The 24,283-nt window shown below is 58.4% G+C and overlaps 1 protein-coding gene across 1 annotated transcript in view; it reads right to left on the bottom strand.

Annotated features, from left to right (window-relative positions):
• Window positions 1-4,702: 4,702 nt before the first annotated feature.
• The window catches only part of MMP15 (matrix metallopeptidase 15), a 33,278-nt gene continuing 13,697 nt past the window's right edge, over window positions 4,703-24,283 (bottom strand). Inside the window, exons 2-11 of the mRNA XM_029075403.2 lie at window positions 18,395-18,543; window positions 17,725-17,847; window positions 15,855-16,162; window positions 13,774-13,935; window positions 13,197-13,441; window positions 12,224-12,362; window positions 10,361-10,511; window positions 8,979-9,094; window positions 7,687-7,901; window positions 4,703-7,599 (exon numbers count right to left, since the gene is read on the bottom strand). Of these exons, the coding sequence (XP_028931236.1) occupies window positions 7,393-7,599; window positions 7,687-7,901; window positions 8,979-9,094; window positions 10,361-10,511; window positions 12,224-12,362; window positions 13,197-13,441; window positions 13,774-13,935; window positions 15,855-16,162; window positions 17,725-17,847; window positions 18,395-18,543 (1,815 nt within the window). The 3' untranslated portion in view covers window positions 4,703-7,392. The remainder of the gene's footprint in view (window positions 7,600-7,686; window positions 7,902-8,978; window positions 9,095-10,360; window positions 10,512-12,223; window positions 12,363-13,196; window positions 13,442-13,773; window positions 13,936-15,854; window positions 16,163-17,724; window positions 17,848-18,394; window positions 18,544-24,283) is intronic.

Here is a 24,283-nt window from a genome sequence, read left to right as displayed (position 1 = left end):
TTTTTGGTTCGTCCCCCCTCCTTCCCCTCGGTTACAGTTGCTGCTCCATGACACCGGTAAGGATACCCCAGGACGGGAGCCATTCTAGAGCGATGGTCCAACCTCTCCTGGACCCAGGGCTGTGGCCAACCAAGCACCTCTTTGGGTCCAAGCTAACCAGGGCTGGGCCTCCAGCCAGCTGGGGCTCAATCAGGGGGATGGATGGCGGGGCCCAGCTCCAAAAGGCCATGAACTCCTGGGCACAGGAAGCTCTGGATTGTTGGTTCGGCAGAGATAAATCAGTGGCCTCGGGCAGACTGGCCTATGAGGACGGGAAATGGCAGGGTCTGTCCCCGTGAGCACAAGAATAGGAGCTGTGTAGCCCGACAACAAAAAGTCTTTTCTGCGCAAAGCAGTGGGGAAGATGGAAATAAGGAGTAGGTCTCTTCCCCCTCCCCCCGGACATCCATGAAAGGAGGGTCTGTTGGTGTCTGCTGGGGTTGGGGCGGTTTCTGGGCAGAGGATCTGCTCTTTCGGGAGAATGTGATGACGCCGCCGATCCGCTTCCAGCCCCCTCCGCCCCCCGAGGAAGGGGGAGGGCGGAGGAATGAGAAATAGGGGGAGACGGAGGAAGTGGGGGGGATCGGAGGGGGAATCCTGGCTGCAAGAGGTCAGCGAGAGCTGCAGTGGAATGAACATCCTGGGTGGGAATTGGGAGCGACCAGGAAAGTAACGTTTGGGTTCAACGTCTCCGGCTTCAGCTTAGGCCAAGAAAACTCAACCCCTTAAACGGGGCTTTGTGAAGAACAGAAGAAAACTAGAACGTTCTTCAGAAATCATAAGGGGTTTCTGCCCTGAGGAGGAGAGGGTTGGGTTCTTTGATGAGACCCGGGACTGTGGAGCAAGGCAGTCTGGGTTTCAGCTGGCCTGACCCTCCTTTCCAGTGTGGGACACCTGTGGGTCCGCTGTTTTTATTTTCAGTGTCCGGCCTCTCCCTTCAGCTGAGTTCTGTGGCTGAGATCCCACAAACAAATCCTTAGGGGCATCAGGTCTAGAGGTCTGGAGTTGAGGAATAGTTCCCTCAACCGTAAAATGGGGATTAAATACCTGTCTTCTCTCCCACTTCGACTGTGAGCCCCTTGCGGGACAGAGACTGTGTCCGACCTAATTAACTCGTACCTACCCCAGTGCTTGAAACAGGGTTTGACACATAGTAAGTGCTTAACAACCCGCTCAGGGTCGCACTTGGAGAGTTTCCAGTACTCTACCAGCCTCGACTACGGGAGGGAGAGTCGAGCAGAGGCGTACCATTTCCATTCCTAGCTTGGGCAGGGGCTACCGAGCGGAAGGCAATCTGCTACAAGTCAAAACTCACCTGTGCCGGGCAGCTGCGACACGGGAGACGGTCGAGGGCGGAGACTCGATTTTACTGCACGGAAGGAGGCAGCGGTAGACCACTTCGGTATTTTTACCGGGAGAACTCTACGGATCCACTACCAGAACGATGGCAGATGGAGGTGGGGCGTCCTGGGAGAGGTGCGTTGGTGGTGTCGCTGTGGATCGGAGACGACCCGACAGCATGAGACGAGTATTTAACAAATACGATGAAGAAGAAAAGGAAGAGGGAAAGAGGTGAGAGTGGGGCTTCAGAGGGGGACTTGGGAGGGACCCCAGCTTTGGGAGATTGGAACAGAGTCTCTGACCCCAAATGGCCCTCTTCCCTGCAGATTGGCTGAGCACTGGGGATTCCACTTCCCCGGCTACTGTTTCTCCTTCCTGTTGACCTAGAGGGCCACGGATGGTCCTCGAGAACACCAGACCCCTTTCGAATGACTCCCCGGCACATGATCTGACAGGGAACAGACCAGCCGAATGCCAGGCTGTCTGGAAGAAAACCAGATGGGCGGCTACTCTCGGACAGCCACTCGAGGCTGACCCATGTCAAGTCCCAGAATAGCAAAGGTGGTTAAAGGCTGATTGACTTTGGGCCTGGAGACAATAATAATAATGATGGTTTTCGTCAAGCGCTTACTATATGCCAAGCACCCTTCTAAGAACTGGAGTAGATACAAGGTGATCAAGTTGGACAGAGTCCCTGTCCTACATGGGGCTCACAGTCTCAATCCCCGTTTTACAGATGAGGTAACTGAGGCACAGAGAAGTTAAGTGACTTGCTCAAGGTCACACAGCAGACAAGTGGCAGAACTGGAATTAGAACCCATGACCTGTGACTCCCAAACCTGTGCCCTTGTCATTAGGCCACGCTGACATAGCACCTTCCTCCTGAAGCCTATTTCCATGAACACCGTGGGCAGGGATCATGATTTCTGACTGTTGTATTGTCCTCTCCCAAGCACTTAGTATAGCGCTCTGCGCGCTAAGCGCTCAATAAATGCCACGGATTGAATGATTTCTTTGTGGCAGGAGAGAAGGGGAAAGGCAAAATGATGAAGGTGAAAGCTGTCAGAAGGATGTTTCTATTTCCTTTCCCCCTACTCTGTCCCCGCTACGGCATCTCTGGTCCTTGAGGGTAGGAATCATGTCTACCAACTCTATTATACTGTACTCTCCCGAGGGCTTAGTATAGTGTTCTGCACACAGCAAGCAATCATCAGTCAATGGCATTTATTAAGTGCTTACTATGTGCACGGCACTGTACTGAATGCTTGGGGGAGGACAAAAATCGGTCAGTGATATGGACTGAGCACTTACTGGTTTCAGAGCACTGTTCTAAACTCTTGGGAGAGTACAACTGTCTACCAATCAGTAGTATTTATTGAGCACTAACTGTGTGCACAGCACTGTACTAAGCACTGGGGAGGGTACAGTACAGCAGAGCTAAGAAACACACTCCCTGCCAACGACGAGCAGAGGAGACTGTCCTCCGCGACTTCCACCGATTCACTGATTGCTTCCGGTCAGCTTTTAGGCAAACCAGGGCCTGAAAGAGGCAGGACGAGACTCTCTCTGACACCAGCCCTGTCGGCCTTCCCATCTCCGGGCTCTGACGGATAGATTTCATAGGCCGGATGGAGGACAGGAGGCTGCAGAAGCCTGAGCAACGTAGGCCATGAAAGGGCCCGGTCGGCGGCACTTCCTTCCGCACGCTCCCCGAGGAAGGGCAGGCGAAGGGAAGGCTCTCATTCCCAGCTCTCTGATTCTGTTCTCGCCACTCTATTGAGGCCACAGATTCACCCAGAGCCCAGATGGCCCCCGTTTCATTCGGCCCTCGTTCCTCCTGGGCCATCCGGGCCAGCTTATGTGGCAGCTTAGGATTCACCCGCACGGCCTGGCTTTCTTTCTACGTCACCCCGCTCCCTCGGGGGCCACAGAACAGTGGCCCCACCATCTTTCTGTCCCGGAGGAGCAAGTGGGAGCTCCCCGGTCAGACTGGAAGGGAGTGAAGCTGCTCCCAGCGAAGCTGCAGTCCCCAGTGTCTCCCAGAAGACGGAGGGCTGGCACACGGTGACCTTGGGGTGGGGCTTGCTCCTTGACCTTGGGATCCCTCCGAATGTGGGAAGATATGGCAGGAGGCTTGAAAGAGAGCTCCATCAATCATTCAATTAACAAGTAGCATTTATGGAGAGCCGGCTGTGGGCGGGGCACCAGATTCCGTGCGTAGAGGAGGGAGTGAGGCCTGGGCTCTGGGCAGTGGCCAGCGAGGCCTAGTGCTCACTCGCCCCACCCTGGCCTGCACCTGCAGGGTAATAGTAGAAGGAGGAGGAGTTGTAATGGTATTTATTAAGCACTCTCCGCACACAGTGAGAATAGGAATATACAGGTAGGAATTAGACACGGTCGCTGCCATCATCCCCCCTGCCCCAGTTCTCTCTTCCCAAGCCGGTGCCATCCGGAGAGCTTGGGGAACAGGCCGAGCTGGGTTGGGTAGGAGGGGCGTGAGAGGGCTCACCCACGGCTTGTTTCCCCTCCACCGCTCCCTCTAGAAGCTGGCAGGAGAGGGGCTCTCCTGCCCTATCCCACGGAGGACAGAAAATCACCCCGGCTCTATCTCTTCTTCCCAGCCTCCTCCCCAACTCCACCCCGTTGGGCTTGTGCCTCTGAACCTCAGGATTTGGCCCACGGTCCCTCTGGCTTGGGGATTTTTTTCCCTGTATTTTTTTTTTCTGCATGGACTGTTTTTTAATGTTCGTTAGAAAAACCAAACCTAAAATTTTCAAGAATTAAATCAGACTTTTATTTGGGAGTTCTCTAAATTATCCAAAGCCTGCATGTAATGCCCTAATATCAAAGCACCTGATTTAAGGGTCTAGGGCCCGTACCAGTGTAGTTAGACAGTCCCCCTAAACCGTAAGCTTGTTGTGGACAGGGAATGTGTCTAGCAACTCTTTTTTTGTACTCTCCCCAGCGCTTAGTTCAGTGCTCTGCACACAGTAAGCGCTCAATAAATACGATTGAATGATCTGGGGGGGGGGCTCCGGTTCTCTGGCCCTTCCAGCAGGCCTGCTGGCCCCACTGCTCGTGCCTTCCTCCACTTCTCTCCCAGGCTGGGGGGACGAGCGTAGCCCTTCTCAAGTCCGCAGGCCCGAGGCTCCAGCCATCAACCGGCCGGGGCAGGAGAGGCCAACCGTCTCCATTTCCCACTCCCGGGCAGGGCCCGTGTGTCGGTCCACCAGAGAGGGCCAAGGACTCGGAACACTCGATTCCCATCTCCCCCGTACCCCACGTCCCCCCGGCCTGGCGACAAACCACTCCGAGCCGCTCGGACGCCGTATGTACAATTTAATAAGCGCGGATTATTTACAGAAATGTACACGGGGGCCTTTAACCCTCCCGGCGCTAGGGCCGTAGAGGATGCTTGGGACACCTCGGCACCTAGGAGGTCAGAGGAGAGGCTCCACGCTCTCCAGAGGGGTGGAGAGACCTTATCCTGTCCATTTCCGCCTCGGGCCGGGAGCAGGGAAAAGGTCAGTGGTTGAGAGGGGGAGGTGGCCCCGTCTGAGGAGCTTTCACGTTGTAACGTTTCTGCTTAAAATCCCCGCTGTGGGTTACCCCTAAGGTTCGCTTTGACAAGTCCACCCTCCCCGGCCCCCCGGCTCCTCGCCGGGCCGTGGGACGCGGCCCTCCTGGCCTGCCGCCGGAAGCCCCGGCCTCTCCGGGGGCTGCCGCGGGCTGGGGCGGAGAGCTCCAGGAGTGGATTCGCAGTACCGCTCCCCGCTTGTTTGTTTCAGAAAGGGAAGGGGGAGGGGAAGGGAGGAAATGGATGGAGAAGAGGCTCTCCGGGCCGGATGGGCCACGGGGGCCTCTCCTCCATCGGCCTCCTCCCTCGGCCAGAGCACACCGGGGCCAGGCCGCAGCAGGGGCTGCCCGGCCCCTTTCGGGGGGATGAGGTGGGAAGAGACAGAGAAGCGCGCCTTTAGACTTCCAGCCTGACTTTCCCACCCGGGGAGGGCGGGAGGAACTGAGAACGCTCCTCTCCAAGGCAGCTCCCCTTCCCTTCCCCAGTTCCCAAAGGGGAACGGGAAGCAAGTGAGACGATGTAAGCCCCAGGCTATCTTCTCTGTCCTCGAGGCCCGGCGGCCCCCGGGGCAGGCTGCCGGCCCCCATCTGGCCCGGGCCTCCCTGAGGGGAAACCGAGGGAGGTCGGCGCCCGGAACCCCCCGGGGTGCTGACCGGCCACCCCTGATCTTGCTACCCTCTGGTCCGCCGAGCCTTGCCCTGTCCTCCCTCTCTCCGGCGGTTTCGGTCATGGTTCCCATCTTCCCATCCCTCGTGGGGTCCCCAGGTCGGAGGCAGAACTTGGGGGACCCAGACGGGCAGAGGGACCAGGACATCCCACCCGGCTCGGCTCAGGCCCTGACGCCGGGGGGGCGCCGGCAAAGGGGACTTCGGGAGCCGTCGAGAAAGGAGAGACGTGTTCCGCCCGGGGCCGGGGGCGGCCACCGCGACGCCGTCGGCCCGAATTCCTCCTTCCCACGGCTCCCCGGCGGGTGACCGGATCTCGAGCCGGCTGCTCCTGCCGAGACTCCAGGTTGAGATGAGAAACCTGACCGGAAGCGGGAGGCTGGACCCGATGACCTCACCGAGTCCCTTCCAGTTCTAGGATCGTTATTCTAACCCCGTTTTTGGCCAGTTTGCCCCTTGGTCAACTAACGGTGTGGCTCCCCTCGGTCTTTTTTTTGTTTTGTTCCGTTAAATGTATTTAGCACCGTTCCTCCACAGAGCTCAGGGTGGTGGGCATTCGTGACCACTGGATGGTTGGGCTCGTACAGCTTGTGGAAGAGCCCCGGGGGCTCACCTAACACATGCACAATGGACCGGGGTGGGGGAGGAATATAGCCGGAGACCTCCGTCTATCCCAGGAGGGACAGGCGGGGCTTGATTGGCGGGAACCACCCTGGAGTGGGAGGGGAGGACACTGCTAATGTCCACAAGACTATAGGCTCCTCGAGGGCAGGGATTGTGTTACCAACTCTCTTATACTGTACTCTCCCACGCGCTTAGGACAGTGCTTGGCCCAGGGTAAGCACTCCATAAACACCGCCGATAGGTTGATCGATTAATGTAGCCCCGTTGGAGGTTGGTCCGGTTCCCGGCCCGAGGGGGTCGGGGAGGGAAGGCCGGGATTGAGTGACCGCCTACGCCCGGGTCAGTGGGGGGCCCTGCCCCTCATCCTTTCCTCAGGGATTGGCACTCCCAGAGCAGAGCAAGCTCGGCCCCTTGGCTCGCTAAGGATCCAGGCGCTCCGGGCCTGGGGGGACACCCGGCCTCACCCCTGCCCGGGGACCGGCTGTGGAGAAGCCGTGGTCCCCCCCGTCCCCGCCAGCCTTCTCTCCAGGACAGAGCCTCTGTGGTGGAGGGGGCCGGAGTTGCCCGCTCCCTGCCCTTGCCATCGTCGGCATCACCACCCACTGATCCAGACGCGGGAAACCCCAAGGCGCACGTGAGGCGGGGATGAGGGAGGCAGGGAGGCTCCCCAGAGGAGGCCGGAGGGAGAGGCTGCCACCCTCGTGCGACAACACCGGGGGGGGCATCCCGGACGAGCGGACGCGGATCGATGTGCAAAAAAAAAATTGTTTTTAAATCTCAGTATAAATAGACTATAGGGTGAGGGGGGAAGGGGGGCGGTTTCTCTGGGTTCGGGTTAGCACCAGCGCTTGGTGGCAGGACGGGCGGGAGCGACGCTCTTAAATCCACCCCGCGGCACGCCTTCCGGCGCCGGGGCCCAGCTGCGGGGTGCTGGGAGACGAGAGCCGGGGAGGCGGCCGCCCGGCCGGCGGGAGTCAGAGCCGGGACCGCCCCGTCCGGAGCGGGGCCCGGCCGGCCTCCGGGCCCGAGCCGAGCCGGACCGCGTGGGTGGGGAGCGTCGTCTTGGGGTCTGCGGGATGAGACCGCCGTCTAGCTCTATGGGTTAGCACCACGTGGAGGGGAGGGGGGCCGGGGTGGGGTCGGAGGTCACACCCACTCCTGCAGGGAGCGCTTGCAGTAGAGCAGCACCCGGGGAGCCCCCTTCCGCTGCATCTGGACGATGACGTAGATGAGGCCCAGGACGCAGAGCAGCAACAGCAGGGGCACCAGCACCACGATCACGTTCATGGTCCGCGTGTACTCATCCATCTGCACCACCACTCGGCGGTCTCCGTCGCCCCCGTCCTTCTCCGGCTCCTCCTCCACCTCCACCTCGTTCTCTTCCTCCCGCTCCTCCTCCTCCTCCTCCTCCTCCTCCTCTCCCGGGATGGGGTCGCCGGCGTCCCGCCCCTCCCCGTCCCCCTCGCCGCCGCCGCCGTCGGGGTCGAAGGGCGGGCGGTGCAGGTCGGGCCAACGGCGCCCGCCGTCGGGGTCCGCCGCCGCCTCGTGGCATCCCATGAAGTCCCGCAGGATGGACTTGGGGTAGCCGGGTTCCATCTTCAGCCTTTCGTTGTCAAACTTCCAGTACTTGGTGCCCTTGTAGAAGTAGGTGTGGGCTGCGGGCGGAGAGGGGAGGAGAGAAGCAGAGGAGTGTGAGGGGCGGGCGAGCAGGCAGGCGGAGGACACGCTCTGCTAGGGCAGACGTCTCTGGCCTTGGGGACTTCCGGTGTGGACAGAAGAGGGGGCGAGTCCTCTCCCAGCTCAGTGGGGAGCAGTTCGCACACCGTCCCCCCGGCACGAAACCGCCAGGGCGGGACTGCCCGGCCCCTAAAAGTGGCAGACTCAGATGGCAGCCTGACCTAGTTGAATGAGCCCCGGCCCGGGGGCAGAGGACCTGGGTGTTAAACCCGGCTCCGCCACTTGTCCGCTGGCTGGCCTTGGGCAAGTTGACTTCCCTTCCCCGGTGCCTCGGTTTTCTCATCTAGAAAAGGGGGGTTCGATACCTGTTCTCCCTCCCACTTGGATTGCGAGCCCCGTGTGGGACAGGGACGGTGTCTAACCCGATTATCTCGCCTCTAACCCAGTGTTTTTAGCACAGTGCTCGGTACACAGTAAGCGCTTAACGAATACGATCGTCATCATTATTGTTATGGCTCAGAGTGGCGCAAAAGAGGTCTGAAGCCCGGCAGGGAAGCAGCGTTCCCCGTTTCTAATAATAATAAATTGTGGTAGCTAAGTGCTTACTGCGTGCCACGCAGTGTGCCAAGAGCTGGGGTAGACGCAAGATAATCGGGTCCCACCTGGGGCTCACGATCTAAGTAGGAGGGAGCAGACAGCGACTCCCCATTTTGTAAATGAGGAAAGCGAGGGATGGAGAAGTCAAGTGACTTGCCCAAGGTCACCCGGCAGATCAGCGGAGGAACCGGGATTAGAACCCAGCTCCTCTGCGTCCCAGGCCCGTGGTCTGGGGACACGGCCTCCATCATCTCTGCCCCTCTTGTTGGCACACGGGACCCTGGGCTGGTTCTTCCCCCCTCGGGGCCTCGGTCCCTCCAGACTGTCTCCGGTGGGGTGCGGGACTAATGGAAACACCGAGGCCTGGGGGGCGGGGGAGGAAGGAAGGCCCCCAGAAGCAGTGCCCTGGCTTAGGCGACCTCCCCGCACTGCGACGGGGGACGGGGGAGCTTGGGTACCTGCATCTGGGCTCAGGAAGGCGCCTTTAGGGGACAACGGGACCCCCTTCCAGACGCTGATGGGCTTCGGGTAGCCAGGGTCCACCGAGTGAGTCTCCTCATTGAAGCGCCAGTACCTGCGGGCAGAATCCCCGCACCACTAAGCCTGCCCTCTGCCCCCCATCCCCAGCCCGACCTCCCCTGGAGTCTCAGCTCCCCTGCAGGACTGCAGACGGGGAGGGGTGTGGGCCCTAAGCTGGGAGAACCCCCCCCTAGCAGAAGCCCCCTAAAAGTCCCAGCTTTCACTCCAGACTCCCTGGGGAAGAGGAATGCAGACGGGTCCAAGGAGGGAGGGGCAGCCATTCCACTGGCTACCGTGGCAGGTAATGATAATGGGACTTGTTAAGCGCTTACTATGCGCCGAGCACTGGGGTAGATCCAAGTGGATCAGGTTGGACACGGTCCCTGTCCCACATGGAGCTCACAGTTGTAATCCTCATTTTACGGATGAGGTAACTGAGGTGCGGGGCAGCGGCCGGCCCGAGGTCACACAGCAGACACGGAGCGGAGCCGGGATTAGGACCCAGGTCCCTCTGCCTCCCGGCCCCGGGCCCTAACCGCTAAGCCACTCTGTTTCTCGGGTGGCCAGATGTTCCGGGAAGTGGAGAAGAAAGCGTTAGATGCCAGAATCCCGACTTCTGGGGAGAAGAAACTCTAGCTCCTTGGAGCTCCTGGACCTCCCCTCTCCCCGATCAGGAGACCGGCGTGGAGCCTTTTGGCTTTGGCTGCTCTTTCTCCTTCCTGCTCCTTGCCCCAGACCCTCGGGAAAGAAACAGGGGTTGGGGGTGGAAGCCTAATACCCAGGAGTCCCTCATCCCTCATCCTGGGAGCCCCCCGCCCCCCGGGCCCAGCGGCGCGATCTAACGGATAGAGCACGGGATCGGGGGGTCAGGCGGAGCTGGGTTCTAATCCTGGCTCCGCCACTTGTCTGCTGTGTGAACTTGGGCGAGTCACTTCTCTGTGACTCAGTGACCTCATCTGTAAAATGGGGATTAAGACGGTGAGCCCTGTGGGGGGACATGGACTGGGTCCAACTTCATTAGCTTGTATCTACCCCAGTGCTTAGGGCAGTATCTGGCACGTAGTAGGCGCTTAACCGATACCATAAAAAAGGAGCCCCTCAATCCCCCATCCCAGGAGCCCCTCATTCCCCATCCCAAGAGTCTCTCACCCCAGGAACCCCTCACTGCCCCCCCAATCCCAGGAACCCCCCACCGCTCCTCCCATCCCGAGAGCCTCTCCCTCCCTATCCGAGAGCCCCTCGCTCCCGTCCCGAGAGCCTCGCCGTCACCCTCCCAAGGAAGGCCACCCCCCCCCACCCCAGGAGCTAGCCCCCCGCTTACCTGTCCTCCTGGAAGAAGAAGGTGTGCCCGGTGGGCTCCCACCATATGGCGGTGTCAATGCGGTCGAAAGACATGCCCACCCCATAGCTGGACAGCGGCTGCGGGTAGCCAGATTCCAGATTGGCCTCGCGGAACAGCCAGTACCGATCCCCTGCACGGGGACCAGAGACGAGTGAGGCAGGGCTCGGGCAGGTGGGCGATCTGAGCTGGGAGGGGCTGGGGGCTCCCTGAGGCGGCGGGTGGGGGGGAGGTGAGAGCCTCTCTCGGGAGGGAGTGGGTCAAGGAGCCCGCGTGCGTGTGTGTACGTGTGGGTCACGGTCCCTTCCTTGGAGAAGCTTGCAGTCCCAAGGCTAGGGCGGGGGGGAGGAGGGGATTTGGCAATGTCGGAGGGGATTTCTGCTCTCATTCTTGACCAGACTAATAGGTTTTGAAAAGAGGAAGACGCAGGGACTGTTGGGAAGCGAGGAGAGAGCAAGTCCCAGCACCCCGGCTTGAGGAGTTCCCCGATGCCCTTTCGGCCCCCTTCCTGGTCTTCCCGCGCTTCACCCCCTGCCCCATCTCCCTCCCCACCCCTGATGCAACGGACGGGCCCGGACCTCGGCTCCTTGACACTGTTCTCCCAAGCACTTAGTACAGTGCACCCAGTAAGCGCTCAATAAATACGATCGATCGATCGATTCTCCCTCCCTACGGAGGCTCCCAGTGTTTGTCCCCCTTGCTGATGGCACCGGCGCCCGGCAGGACTAGAGCAGCCAGAGTCCTCCTCTCTCTACCAATAGGGGCAACCGTACCCAGATCCGCAAATCACAATCATCGTCGTAATGAAAATCGTGTGAATTTTTAAACCTTTACTATGTGCCAAGCCCTGTACTAGGTATACAGGGCCCCCAGTCTAAGTCACAGGCTCCAAGAGGATCTTGGAGAATCGGGTCACGATTCCCCGGCAAAGAGAAGCCCCTCTCCTGACCCTGGAAATTCCCGTGGAATACTGAGGGCATCTGGTAAGGTCGTTCGGCAGGGAAAGGAGAGGAGACTGTAACCTCACTGTGGGCAAGGAATGTGTCCGTTACATTGTTGTGTTGTAATAATAGTAAGGATGATTAATAATTATTGCATTTGTTAAGCACTTACTACATGCTAGGCACTGCACTGAGCGCTGGGGTGAATACAAGCAAATCGTGTTGGACAAAGTTCCTGTCCCGAGCGGGGCTCACCGTCTCCATTCCCATTTTACAGATGAGGTATCTGAGGCATAGAGAAGTGAAGTGACTTGCCTCAGGTCACACAGACGAGTGGCAGAACTGGGATAAGAATCCCTGACCTTCTGACTCCCGGGCCCGTGCTCTGTCCACTACGCCACGTTGCTTCCACTATACCATGCTGTTTCCCAGCACTTGTACTCTCCCAAGTGCTTAGTACAGTGCCCTGTACACAGTAAATGCTCAATAAATATGATTGATGGATTGATTGGGGCCAAAATGAGGCTCAGGTCTGGGAGGAGGATGGGGTGGGATCAGGGGAGAGGGTCGGCTGTTGGCAGCGCACAGCTTCGTCCCACACAACCAGCATCCACAGATGAGCGGAGCGATGCCTCCAGCTTTCTGGTGACTGTGTCTCTCCCTCCCTTCCCCATGGCCTCATCCCTCTCTCCCGCTGACACTAGCTTCCTTTACATCGACAGGTTGGAAATGATCTCATCAGCCAGGTCACGACGGGGAAAACATGAGTGAGGACTGGGCCGCTTCTTGGCTAGTCCTCCCCTCCACGGGCTCCTCCCTGACCCCTGACCCCCGGCCCCTATCCTTGCCCCCGGCCCAGGCTCTCTCCTGGCCCGGGAAGGGCCAGGCAGGCCTCCCGCCTCACCTTTGAAGAAGACAAAGCGCCCATCGTGGCGCTCGTAGGCAGCATTGATGTCGCTGGGCAGCCCCCGCCAGAAGTGCCCGATGGGCATAGGGTAGTTGTCCAGCACCCGGTTGTGCCTGACCCTCCAGAACCAGCGGCCCTAGGAGAGAAGGGTGTGGGGTAATGACGGACTCTTCCCTCTGCCCCGTCCCCCGCCGGCAGGGACCCTCTCTGCTGCTCCGCAAACTGGGCCCTGTTTTTTGCATGGTATTTTTAAGTGCTCACTATGTATCAAAGACTGTTCTAAGCACCGGGGTGGGCACAAGTTAATTCATTCGGACACGACTGTACCCGGTGGAGGTACAGCTGGGGGTGGTTGGGGGGGGGTGGGAAAAACTCCCATCCTCAAGGGCCCGTTGGGGAGCGAGTAGCAGCTGGCTCGGGCTGGAGGCCCCAAGCTCTGGGTCCCCATGGGGAGGTGCGGTAGAGCCGGGGGAAGGGCACAGGAAAGAGGTTGGAAAAAGACTGACTGGAGAGGGTGGAGGCGGAGGGATGGGGAGGAGAACGGCAGACGGGAAAGCCAGCCGAGGTAGAACAAAGAAGACAGGGAGGGAGGAGGGAAGAGGCAGGGTGGGGAAAAGGAAAGAGGAGCAGAGGGAGGAAATGAGGAAAGAAAAGACCTAAGGCTCTAGGTATATATCTTTCAATTATATATATTATAAATAACTTACTCCCATTAATGGCCGGAAACTCATTATGGGAAGGGAGCGTTCTGCCAATTCTGCCGTATCGTACTCTCTCGAGCGCTTAGTACGGTCTTCTGCACATAGTGAGAGCTCAGTAAATACCACGGACGGATGGATTGATCTAGGTGAGGCTGAAGCCGAGGGGCAGTCGAGACGAAGAAGTCAGAGGGATGGAGGAGGCAGGGAGTGAGGGTGGCCGCCAGAGGGAAGGGTAGCCCCGGGGCGGGGAGGACGGGTGGCATTCTTACCTTGAAGACAAACATCTCCCCCCGCAGCATGGCCACGGTGTCGAAGCCTCCATCGCAGATGTTGGGCCCGTACTGCTCGGGCCTGTCGGTGGTCCGGGGCCGAGCGGGAGGGCCTGACTTCGGGGGCCGGTCCGGTCTTCCCCCGGGCGGCGGTGGCCTGGGCGGGCGGTGGTCCGGCCTGCCGGGACGCTGCGGGGTGACTGTCGGGAGGGGCTGGGTGGGCTGGGGCTGGCCGTCAGGGGTTCCTGGGGATCCGAGGAGTCAGGGAGAGAAGGTGAGAAGGCCCACGAGAAGCTGAAGAGACCCCCGTCCCCAAGAGACCAACGCCGAGCGGGGCAGGGAGTCGCCGCCCGGAAGCCAGACCGCGTCCGTCGGGTGGCCGAGGGAAGGCAGGGAGGGCGGCGGGTTATACCCGCAGCTCCTCCTCGGACAACTCTGCCTTCCACCGGCCTCGGCTACGGCTGGGATCCCGGCGAACGAGCCCAACCCCACCTAGGCCTGGAGGCGAGGTGGGGGGGGGGGGGCGGGTGAGGGACTGTGGGGCCAGGGGACCCAAGGTGGTGGGAGGGACTCTGACCATAGAGCTGCTGGATCCCCCGGAGGTCATCCTCGGGCAGCTGGAAGTCCTCGGTGTCCATCCACTGGTAGAAGGGGGCCATGATGGCGCTGGGGTTGTTGGAGTGCTCCAGGCCCAGAGAGTGGCCCAGTTCATGGACGGCTACTAGGAAGAGGTTGTTACCTGCAGCAGAGACTGGGTGTCACCCCTGGCCGTCCAGGGGGCATCCCCTCCTCCCTAGAGCCCACCATGCCAAGAGGGAAGACCTTCCCAGGGAGGTGACAGCTGGGTTACAGGGGAAAGAATAGCCCTGACCCTGCCTCTCCCCATCCTGGAGCCTCTCGACTTCAGGATACCTCACGGCGACATGCCCAGGAGGGTGGTTCCAGAGAGGCAGGACCAGGGGCGGGTGTGTGGGTTTGGGGGGTGAGCCTGCTAAGGAACAGAACCCCCAAAACGGGGGGACTTGGGATCAGCAGCACAGCTGTGAGGGTGAGGGTGGTCTCCCCCCTCGCCGCCTCGTCTCTGCCTCTGCTCTTGGGTGGGAGGGGGGCTGGGCTTTCCCGTTAACCCTCCCAGGACTTGTGGGAGATGGACAGGGCGAGGCAGATGCTCCAATTCCAGCTGGAACTTGGGCCACCCCAGCGATTAGAGGCTGTAGCTGCCCCTCCTGAGAGGAGCCATCCTTCCTTTAAGTGCCAAGCTAATGTTAGCGGAGTTGGCCCCGGAAGGAAGTGCTTAGAGCCTCATCCTGCTAGGCCTGCCTTGGCCCCAACCCCGGGAGTCCTGCTGCCAGGACACTGTCCGGCTGCCACCCCTAAGGCGGAGTCTTCCTGTCCCTCCCTCCCCGCCGCCGTGCCGATGCCGTGCGTCCTCCCCTCCCCGGGATCCAGGCAGGCAAGATGGACGGGGAGGAATTCTGGAAGGGCCTTCCGGACCGCTCAGGTAGCGACCGTCAATCAGGCGGTCCCCCTGGCCAATTGGGAAACTCAAGGAAATTTAGGCTTGCAGAGAGAATGCGCCGGCTGAATCTCGGTCTCATTTTTCCACCCTTCCGTGCTGAAATGGGATAAGAAACAGCAGGAGCAAATCTCCTTATCACCTGCAGACCAGCGAGGGTGACTTTATTAGGGTCCATAAGGAAAGCACAGGTCTGGGAGTCGGAAGGACCTGGGTTCTAATCCCAGTTCCGCCGCTTGTCTGTTCTGTGACCCTGGGCGAGTCACTTAACTTCTCTGCGTCTCAGTTACCTTCTCTGCAAAATGGGGATTAAGACTGTGAGTCCCATGTGGGACGGGGACCGTGTCCGATCTAGTTACTTTATATCTACCCCACCGCTTACTACGGTGCCTGGAACGTAGTAAGTGCTTGACCAGCAAAATAAAATAATAAAAAAATTTATTCTGTAGAACATTTTCAAATTGACATTAGATCCGGCCCGTATCTTCAGCCACGGCTGGAGTTGAAAAAGGGGGGAAACTGAAAAGTCTCTCTCTTGCTGTTCTTTCACTTGACCGTTGGGTTGGGGCACTCCCTCTGCCTCAGCTCAAGCCTGTCCAAGAGCTCAGGGGTCGGGGAGAACCACAATCTGCGACCCAAACTGCCCAACTCCAGGCCCCCGGCTACTGATCTTCATCTTTCAAAACGGCGTCCACCTGGCTCTCGGCCTTCCGACTCAGGAATCCTGCCTCCTTTAAGGCATTTGTTAAGCATTTACTATATATGTCTGTTATACTGTTATATCGTACTCTCCCAAGCACTTAGCACAGTGTTCTGCACACTCGATAAATACCACTGACTGCCTGATTGACTGCCAGACACCGTTCTAAGCCCTGGAGTGGATACAAAGTAATCAGGTTGGACGCAGTCCATGTCCCCCATGAGGCTCACGGTCTTAATCCCCATTTTGCAGATGAGGTAACGGGCCCCGAGAAGTGAGGTGACTTGCCCGAGGTCACACAGCAGACAAGGGGCGGAGCCGGCATTAGAACCCAGGTCCTTCTGATTCTCAGGCCCGTGGTCTATCCTTTAGGCCACGCTGCTTTTCCTTCCCTCCTCTCCAGTCCCTGCTCCCAACCCCCTCCCGTACCGGAAACGCTCACCATATACGTCGGTGTTGGCAAAGGTCCAGGGCTCTTCAGCGTCAAAGTGGGCATCCCCACCCATGCCCGGGCCGGGGAAGTAGGCGTGGGCCAGGAAGCCCCCAACGCCGTCGAAGGGGGAACTGTCACCGTGAAAACCAGAGGCGAACAACACCATGATGTCGGCCTCCTTTTGCCGCCGCAGCCGGATGTCCTCGTAGGGGATCTCTCGGAAGACGAGGGGCGTAGCCTGTTCCCACACCCGGAAGGCCCGCCGCACCGCCTCGTACGACTGGTACCATCCCAGTTTCTCCGTGTAGTTCTGGATGCTGGGGAGCGGAGCAAGGGTGGGGGAGACTCAGTCTGCTGCCATCCCCACCCCCACCCCGCAGGCTCCCTGGAGGAGAAGGAGGCCATCTTCCATCTTGGGATCCCCCGGCCGGGAGGGGAAGGCTCCCTTAGGGAAGATGTGGCCCTCCGGGCCGTGCCGAGGCATGGGGCCGACTCCCTCCCACCCCCCACGGGTGGGGGACCCTGGGACCGCCCTGCTCCCCAACCCTCCGATCCCCGGCTTAGGCCGAGACAGAGGCTGCTTTAATCACTGGCACTGGGACAGAAAAGGTGCCTCTGCTTCTTTGGCAGTGGGAAGAGTTGTTCCCCATCTGGGAGAGGGAGAGAGGTGAGGGTTTGCCCGAACGACCCCGGCTCCCGGCACAGCCTGGTAGTCCAGTTCTCGTCCCCCTCTCCAGTGGCTGGGGTAACCGATAGGGAGACGGAAGAGTTGGGAGTCGGGCACCTTCCGCTGGTTCTGCTCCGAGGTCCAACCCAAGCGATCCTACTCTGGGATCCCGGCTGGTCCCAGGGGTCGTTCATTCCCTTTCGAGTACTGGGCCCCGGGGCCAAATGTCCCCACTAATAATATCGGCGGTATTTGTTTAGTATCTACCGTGTGCCAAGTACCGTATTAAGCGCTGGGGTAGGCGCAAGACAATCAGGTTGGATAAAAACCCTGTCCCACATGGGGCTCACAGTCACGGTAAACTCTTTGGCGGCAAGGATCCTGTCTACTCACTCTCTAGCACCCTCCCAAAGGCTTAGGCCAGTGGACGTTGAGTACAGTCGATATTATCAACGGATTGACCGCCCCACTTCTTGGCCTTTGGGGCGGGATTCGGGGGAGAGAGACTGGCACCTGGTTGGGTCTCTGGGAGGAGCTCGGCGGGTAGCGTGGGGATCTAGTCAGATTCTTCTCTCCCCGCCTCAGGTATGAGTAGGAGAGAAAGGCCCAAGGGAAGGCGACGGCGGGCTGCAGACTTTGCATCTTGGAGGACACAGGGTGGGGATGGGAAGGGGAGCGAGAAGTCTGTGGGAAGCTCTGGGGCGGGTAGAGAGGGGCCTGCGGGAGACGTCAGGGCAGAAGGAAGGAGATCTGAGGGAGGTTTCAAGGAAAGGGAGGGAAGAGAGGTGGTGGGGGCCTTCGGAGTGGGGGCAGAAGTCTGCGGGGGGCTTCAGGGAAGGAAGGGAGGGAGAGAGCTGAGGCATAAAGACCTCCCTCAGACCCCCTGGGGCTTCCGGAGGCCCAGGCTAAGCGACAGCGTCTCTGAGAGGGGGGGTCCGGCCCGGCTCTCACGCGGGCCGTGGTGAGGCCATTGAAGGGAGTGTGGGAAAGGAAGCAATTAAGTCAGGACCCGAGGCATCTGGGACCTGGGCGCTGGGGGAGAGGGAGAGGAGGTGAGGACTGCGGGGGCTTTTCTAGGTGAGAAGCCCAGGCTAGAGAGAGCCACTCCGAGACCCCCCCCCCCTCTGCCAACCGTGGACCCGCCGAGCTACATCCTCAGTCCCCTCTCCCGTCCACGTGGGGAGCCGCTAAGGGCTGGGTGGGGCCGGCTACCTGAAGGTCAGCTGACGGTGGTTCCACTTCCTCCCGGTGAGGGCGTACCGCTTCCGTCGCATGTTAGCTTTCACCCGCACGCCAAACTGGTCTGGAACCCCACAGCGTGGCCGCTTCATCCAGCTGAGGAGAAGAGGGGCGGAGGGGGGGGCGGGCTGCAGCTGGAACCGGCAGGGCAGCGGGGAGAGCAAGCAGCGGGCCAGATCCTAGGGCCGCCGGCCAGGAGCGGGAGTGGGATGGGCGAGACGGCTGGACAGGAGCAACAGGGAACTGGGCGAGGGCTCAGAGACAGGGGACTGGCCCACGTGGGCCCCATGCCACAGCCGCCGCTGGATTAGAACTGGGGACGACCGGTTCTGGGAGGCAGTGGGGCTGACTGGATCGGAGCTGCCCGGGGAGGGCGGAGGGACAGGAGGGGATTACAGAGCTGATGGAGATTCGGGGATTGCAACAGGCTGCAGGGCCAATGCCAGTTGTGGGCAGGGAATGTGTCAGTTTGCTGTTATATCGTAATCTCCCAAATCCTTTATACCGTGCTCTGCCCACAGTAAGCGCTCAAAAAATACGACTGACTGACCGACTTCCTGCCCCCTCCCAGGACTCCCTCACCAGGTGTGGACACCGCCCTGGGCCCCGGGGTCGAGGGTGGGGGGGGGGGCAGGGGACTTACTCTTTGGTCTCCTCGTCCAGGACCCCCGTGACCGTGATGCCATAGAAGCGCTGCATCTCAGAGATGGCGGAAGCCAGGATCTGGGCCGACCGCATGGTGGACATCTGGCGGCTGGGCTGGGGGAGGTAGCCGTACAAACGCAGCCAGCTCTGTGGGGGAAGTAAAAGGGCCGGTCTTAGGTTCTGGCCGGCTGCCGCTCTTAAGCGCTTAGTACAGCGCTTCGCATAAAGTAGGCGCTCACTAAATACGATTTATTTATCGCTCTGTTCTGGGGCTCCTTGAACCTTGGAGGCTGAACGGCCCTTCAGAGTTCTTGGGGTCACTCTCACCTCAAAGGACCCTGAACCCGCCAGAAACCACTGTGGGTGTTATCATCCTCCCAAGACTCCCTTCGACTGAGAGTATGAGAGCGCTGCGCACTGGGGGAGTGGGGAGACTAGGCTTTGTCTCTGCTGGTCCACTTTCCTCCGGCTTGAGGGTCCCGGCTCGCCGGGGGGTCCCGAAGGCCAGGGACGGGGGGGGCGGCAAGGTGGAAGAAAGCGAGCTCTCAACCGGCCAAGGCCACAGACGGGGGCTCTAAGCTCACCCCTGGGGCAAGCACACAGAGCAGCCTGATGATTTTGCAAGGAGTCACTGCTCGCTGGGACTACCTCTGTAAAAGAGTGACACCCCCGGACGGCCGCGCCCCAGCACTCCCGCCTCACCAGCTCCGGCGTGTCGGGGCGCTTGGATGTGGCTAGAACGGTCGGGGTGCTTGCCCGGGGGCTCTGACTACGTGAAGGCCCGACTGGACATTTACCATCGTATTTACCATGTCCGTTCTCCTCCTCCTCCAACTGGCAGATCTCCTGAGGCAGAGATGAGGGGAGGGGCCTCCTCTACGCACTTTACGCGTGGACGGCAAGACTCACCCTTCAGAGCCCTCCTCTTGGAAATCATCCACAGTGAATCCGGGAGGCCAATTTGACCTCTCCTTCACCCACGCCCGGTTCCCCAGGCAAAGCGCTAAGCATTTCTGGCACGAAAACCAGTTTCAGGGCTGGACAGGAGCCAGAACAAGCAACGTCCGCTCAGAGCCCCAAGCGAGAATCCGGAGGGGTGGCGGTGGGAGGGGGGAACGGCACGAGGTCAAGGGACCCCACCGTTTCCCCGGGAGTCCTTCGGGGCCCCCTCGGTGGCAGCCCCCGGACCAAATGCCGGGAAACGTCCAACGGCAAGACGGCAGCGCGTCAACCCCGACCAGTCCCCTGTCCGGCTGATAGGTCAGCATCCTCCTTCCGCGGCCCCTCGTTTCCCCTAGCCCCTCTCCGGGTTCAGCAACGGTAACCGCGCTGGCCGTGACAAGGGAAATCGAAGACAGGGTTCCCGTCTCGAAAAACCTCCAGCCTAAAGGGAAAGACGGTCTCTCCCTCTGGACTGTAAGCTCCTTGTGGGCAGGGAACCTAGCTATCAACTCTGTTGCACTGTTCTCTCCCAAGTATTTAGTACAGTGATAATAATAATAATTATGGTATTTGTTAAGTGCTTATTACGTGGCAGGCACTGTACTAAGTGCCGGGGTAGACGCGAGGTAATCGAGTTGGGCACAGTCCCCGTCCCACGTGGGGCTCACGGTTTTAATCCCCGTTTTACAGATGAGGTAACTGAGGCACAGAGAAGTGAAGCGCTAACCTCCTCACGGGGGCTCCTTCTCGTCTGTCCCGCCGTCGACCCCTGGCTAACGTCCTACCTCGGGCCTGGAACGGCCTCCCTCCTCACATCTGCCAAACTAGCCCACTTCCCCCCTTCGAAGCCCTCCTGAGCGCTCACCTCCTCCAGGAGGTCCTCCCGGACTGAGCCCCCCTTTCCCTCTGCTCCTCCTCCCCTCCCCCTCGCCCCGACTCCCTCCCTCTGCTCTATCCCCTTCCCCGCCCCACAGCACCTGTGTTTATATAGAGAGAAGCAGCGTAGCTCAGTGGAAAGAGTCCGGGCCTGGGAGTCAGAGGTCATGGGTTCTAATCCCGGCTCTGCCACTTGTCAGCTGTGTGGCTTTGGGCAAGACACTGCACTCCTCTGCGCCTCAGTTACCTCATCTGTAAAATGGGGATTATTCATTCATTCGTTCAATAGTATTTATTGAGCGCTTACTACGTGCAGAGCACTGTACTAAGCGCTTGGAATGGGCAATTCGGCAACGGATAGAGACGATCCCTGCCCAACGACGGGCTCACAGTCTAATCGAGGGAGACAGACGGCCGAGCAAACCAGAACGAAACGAAAACAGGACAACATCATCACGCTAAATAGAATCAAGGGATGAAATAGTAAAAACACTAAGGTAACATAAATGACCAATATGCAACTTGGGACCTGGGTTCTGATGCCGACTCCACCACTTGTCTGCCGTACGACCTTGAGCGAGTCACTTAACTTCTCTGTGCCTCAGTTACCTCATCTGTAAAAATGGGGGTTAAGACTGCGAGCCCAGTGTGGGACACGGACTGCGTCCAACCCGATTAGCTTGTATCTACCCCGATGTTTAGTGCGGTCCCTGGAACGTAGTAAGCCCTTAACAGATACCATAAAAAAAAAAAGACTTCCAAAAGCGGTAGGCTGGATCCTGGGGCCAGGGGAGTGAAGGTTTGGGTTGGTTACAGCTCAGAGTCCAATCAGGATCAATCATTTATTGAGCGCTTACTGTGTTTAAAGGACTGTACTAAGTGCTTGGGAGAGTACAATGCAACAATAAAACGGACGCATGCCCACGACAAGCTTACGGCCTACAGCCCAACAGTCACAACTCCAGCTGCAGTGACCACAACAGCTAGAGCAACTGACTCGGGCTACCCCGTGTTCCACATTTTGCTCAAGCCCCATGTTGCGGCCGTTTCTGTCTTCTGTGCTGTGGTGGTGTAGCGAGATGGGATCAAGGACATAGGATGGCGGGCGGGAGGTTGCGAGGAGAGCAGCGGAGCAGGTTACTGGCGGGCTAACGTGGCTCTCCGGTGTGAGCTCGTGGTCCGGAAATGTGGCGTTTACCAACTCTGTGTTTCCGCCGGCCCTGAGTACTGCTCTGCCTGCAGTAAGCGCTCAACAGATGCATTTGCCTGGCCTTGGGTCAACCGGTGAGAACAGCACAAACTGAGTAGAATTTGGAGGTACTTAGTACCTTAACCCTGTCCACCGTCTCTCCTCCACTATCCACACCTAACCATCCAAGTCTGAGGCCATTAATAATAGTGATAGTATTACTAGAGAATTATTAGAGAAGCAGAGTGGCTCGGTGGAAAGAGCACGGGCTTGGGGGAGGTCACGAGTTCGAATCCCGGCTCTGTCACTTGTCAGCTGTGTGACTGTGGGCAAGTCGCTTCACTTCTCTGTGCCTCAGTTACCTCATCTGGAAAATGGGGATTGACTGCGAGCCTCACGTGGGACAACCTGATTACCCTGTATCTACCCCAGCGCTTAGAACAGTGCTCCGTACATAGAAGGCGCTTAACAAATACCAACATGATTAATATTAATATTGGAGTTTAAGCGCATAAGCCCCGTTTTTGTCAAGCACCTGGGTAGATGCAAGATAATCAGGTTGGACGCAGCCTTTATTCCACATGAGGCTCGCAGCTCAAGTCGGAGGGAGAACCAGGTATTTACAGATGAGGAAATTGGGGCGCAGAGAATCTAAGTGACTCGCCCAAAGTCACACGGCAGGCAAGTGGCCGAGCCGGGATTAGAACCCAGGTCCTCTAACTCCCGGACCCTTTCCACTAGGCCGTGCTGCTTCTCAAGTTAAAAAAAAGCAACCGCTAGGAATTGTTACTCTTTGGAAAGGAGAAGCTAAAACTCTATGTATACTCCACTGAAGGCATTCTTAAACGTATTCTCTGCAGATTGAACGGAAAAGAACTTCGTTTATTTTAAAACAAAGTTGTTAAATGGTTTACCATTTCTGATTTCTACAAAAAATGTGATAAACCATTTTCTTCCAGTGTGCTCATTTCCCCTTGGCTACGTAACCTCTGGGGACAATCTGATCACCTTGTATCCCCACCCAGCGCTTAGAACAGTGCTTGGCGCATAGTAAGCGCTTAACAAATACCGTTATCATTATTATTTTCACTATATTTACTTTTCTGTTTATTTTATTCATGATGTGTATATATGCATAATTCTATTTATTTATATTGATGCTACTGATGCCTACCTACTTGTTTTGTTCTGTTGTCTGCCTCCCCTCTTCTAGACTGTGAGCCCGTTGTTGGGTAGGGATCGTCTCTATCTGCTGCCGAATTGTACCTTCCAAGCACTTAATACAGTGCTCTGCACACAGTAAGCGCTCAGTAAGTGTGACAGTGAATGAAATGACTCGCCCGAGGTCACATAGCTGACACGTGACAGAGTCGGGGTTAGACCCCAGATCCTTCTGACTCCCAGCCCCATGGTCTACCCAGGAGGCCACGCTGCTCTGCATACGGTAAGTGCTCAATAAATACTATCGGTGGATGGATTGATCGATTGACAGGACAGACCCAGCTATGACTCCGTCATGGAACTGTCGGCATGGCCTAGTGGATAGAGCATGGGCCTGGGAGTCAGAAGGACCTGGGTTCTGATCCCGGCTCTACCGTTTGTCTCTTGTGCGGCCTTGGGCACGTCATTTCTTTTCTCCGTGCCTCAGCTACCTTTTCTGTAAAACGGGGATAACTGCCGTGAACCTCACGTGGGACGGAAACTGTGTCCAACCCAATTTGCTTGTGTTTACCCCCAGGGCCTAGTATAGTGCCTGGCACTGAGTAAGTGCTGAACAAATACCACATATTATTATTATTATTATCGTTATTATTAACGGCACACACACACTCTTTCTCTCACGTAGTGTTGTGAGCAAGGGGATGAAGGGGAGCAATGATTTTAAAGAGGTTGAGGACAGTGAGGGCACAGGCTGCAAAGGCTAACACATCAGAAAGGCGCCATTCTGGGGTCTCTCCTGTCCTGACTGGAGACCGTTGATGAGCAAATCTGGGAATACGGTTCCAACGGCTAGGGGAAGGGATGGGGGCATCACCTCATCCGCCCCGTAGAGTGAGCGCCCAAGAAATACCCGGGCTAGGTGACGAAACCCTCGGGGCAAAGACCCCAGCAAGCTGATGGCGGATCTAAGAATCATCCCCTCACTCCCGAAGCTCGCTCCTGTGCTCTGTTGCGAAAAGCGATCAATACCATTAGGATCTGTATGGTTGCTGACCCCTAGTGAATCACAGGAAGCCACTTACACTGCGGGGCGAGGGGGGAGGCAGACAAACCATTAATGAACAATGGCCCGCCAGAAGTTTCGGAGAGATGGGCATGCCAAGGGATGGTGGGCAAACGAGTTCCCACTTCCCGAAAGCCGGTAATGAGCCCAGGGCACTGGGCGTCAGGCAAGGAGTCTCTCCGCCTTCCGCCCAAACAGCCGAATTAGCACGATCTCCAGAAGCGCGGCGACTGACTGAAAATATTTCCAGGAGGATGAAAGGGGAGGAGGGGGATTCAATCAATTAACAGCAGGTCCTTCCTGGCTCGGGGGATGAAGAATTATGGTGCAGAGCAAGACGCTTCTGCACCGTAGACTTTCATCTCAGGGCGCAACTCTGAAAGCAGACACCTCTCTCCAGGGACCACTCAAGGAGAATGGCCATTAGCTGATGCAGGTCTGGGGCTTGTCGGAGTTCATAGGTTACAGCTGTTGGAGAGCCCCTGATGAGGTGAGGAGGGGGTGGCTGGGAGGGTGCAGGAGGGAAACTGCCAGAGCTCAAGGCTACAAAAGGCCCAGAATGGCAAGTTGCCATGTTGGTTGGAGGGAGTCCTTCCATACTGTGCTCTCGTGGAGTTGAAATTTAGCTCTTCGGTCAGGTCCTGGAGAGGTGAGTT

The sequence above is a fragment of the Ornithorhynchus anatinus genome, chromosome 11 (assembly GCF_004115215.2).
Source record: "Ornithorhynchus anatinus isolate Pmale09 chromosome 11, mOrnAna1.pri.v4, whole genome shotgun sequence".
Classification (NCBI taxonomy): Eukaryota; Metazoa; Chordata; class Mammalia; order Monotremata; family Ornithorhynchidae; genus Ornithorhynchus; species Ornithorhynchus anatinus.
This window is presented reverse-complemented; position numbering and strand designations above follow the sequence as displayed.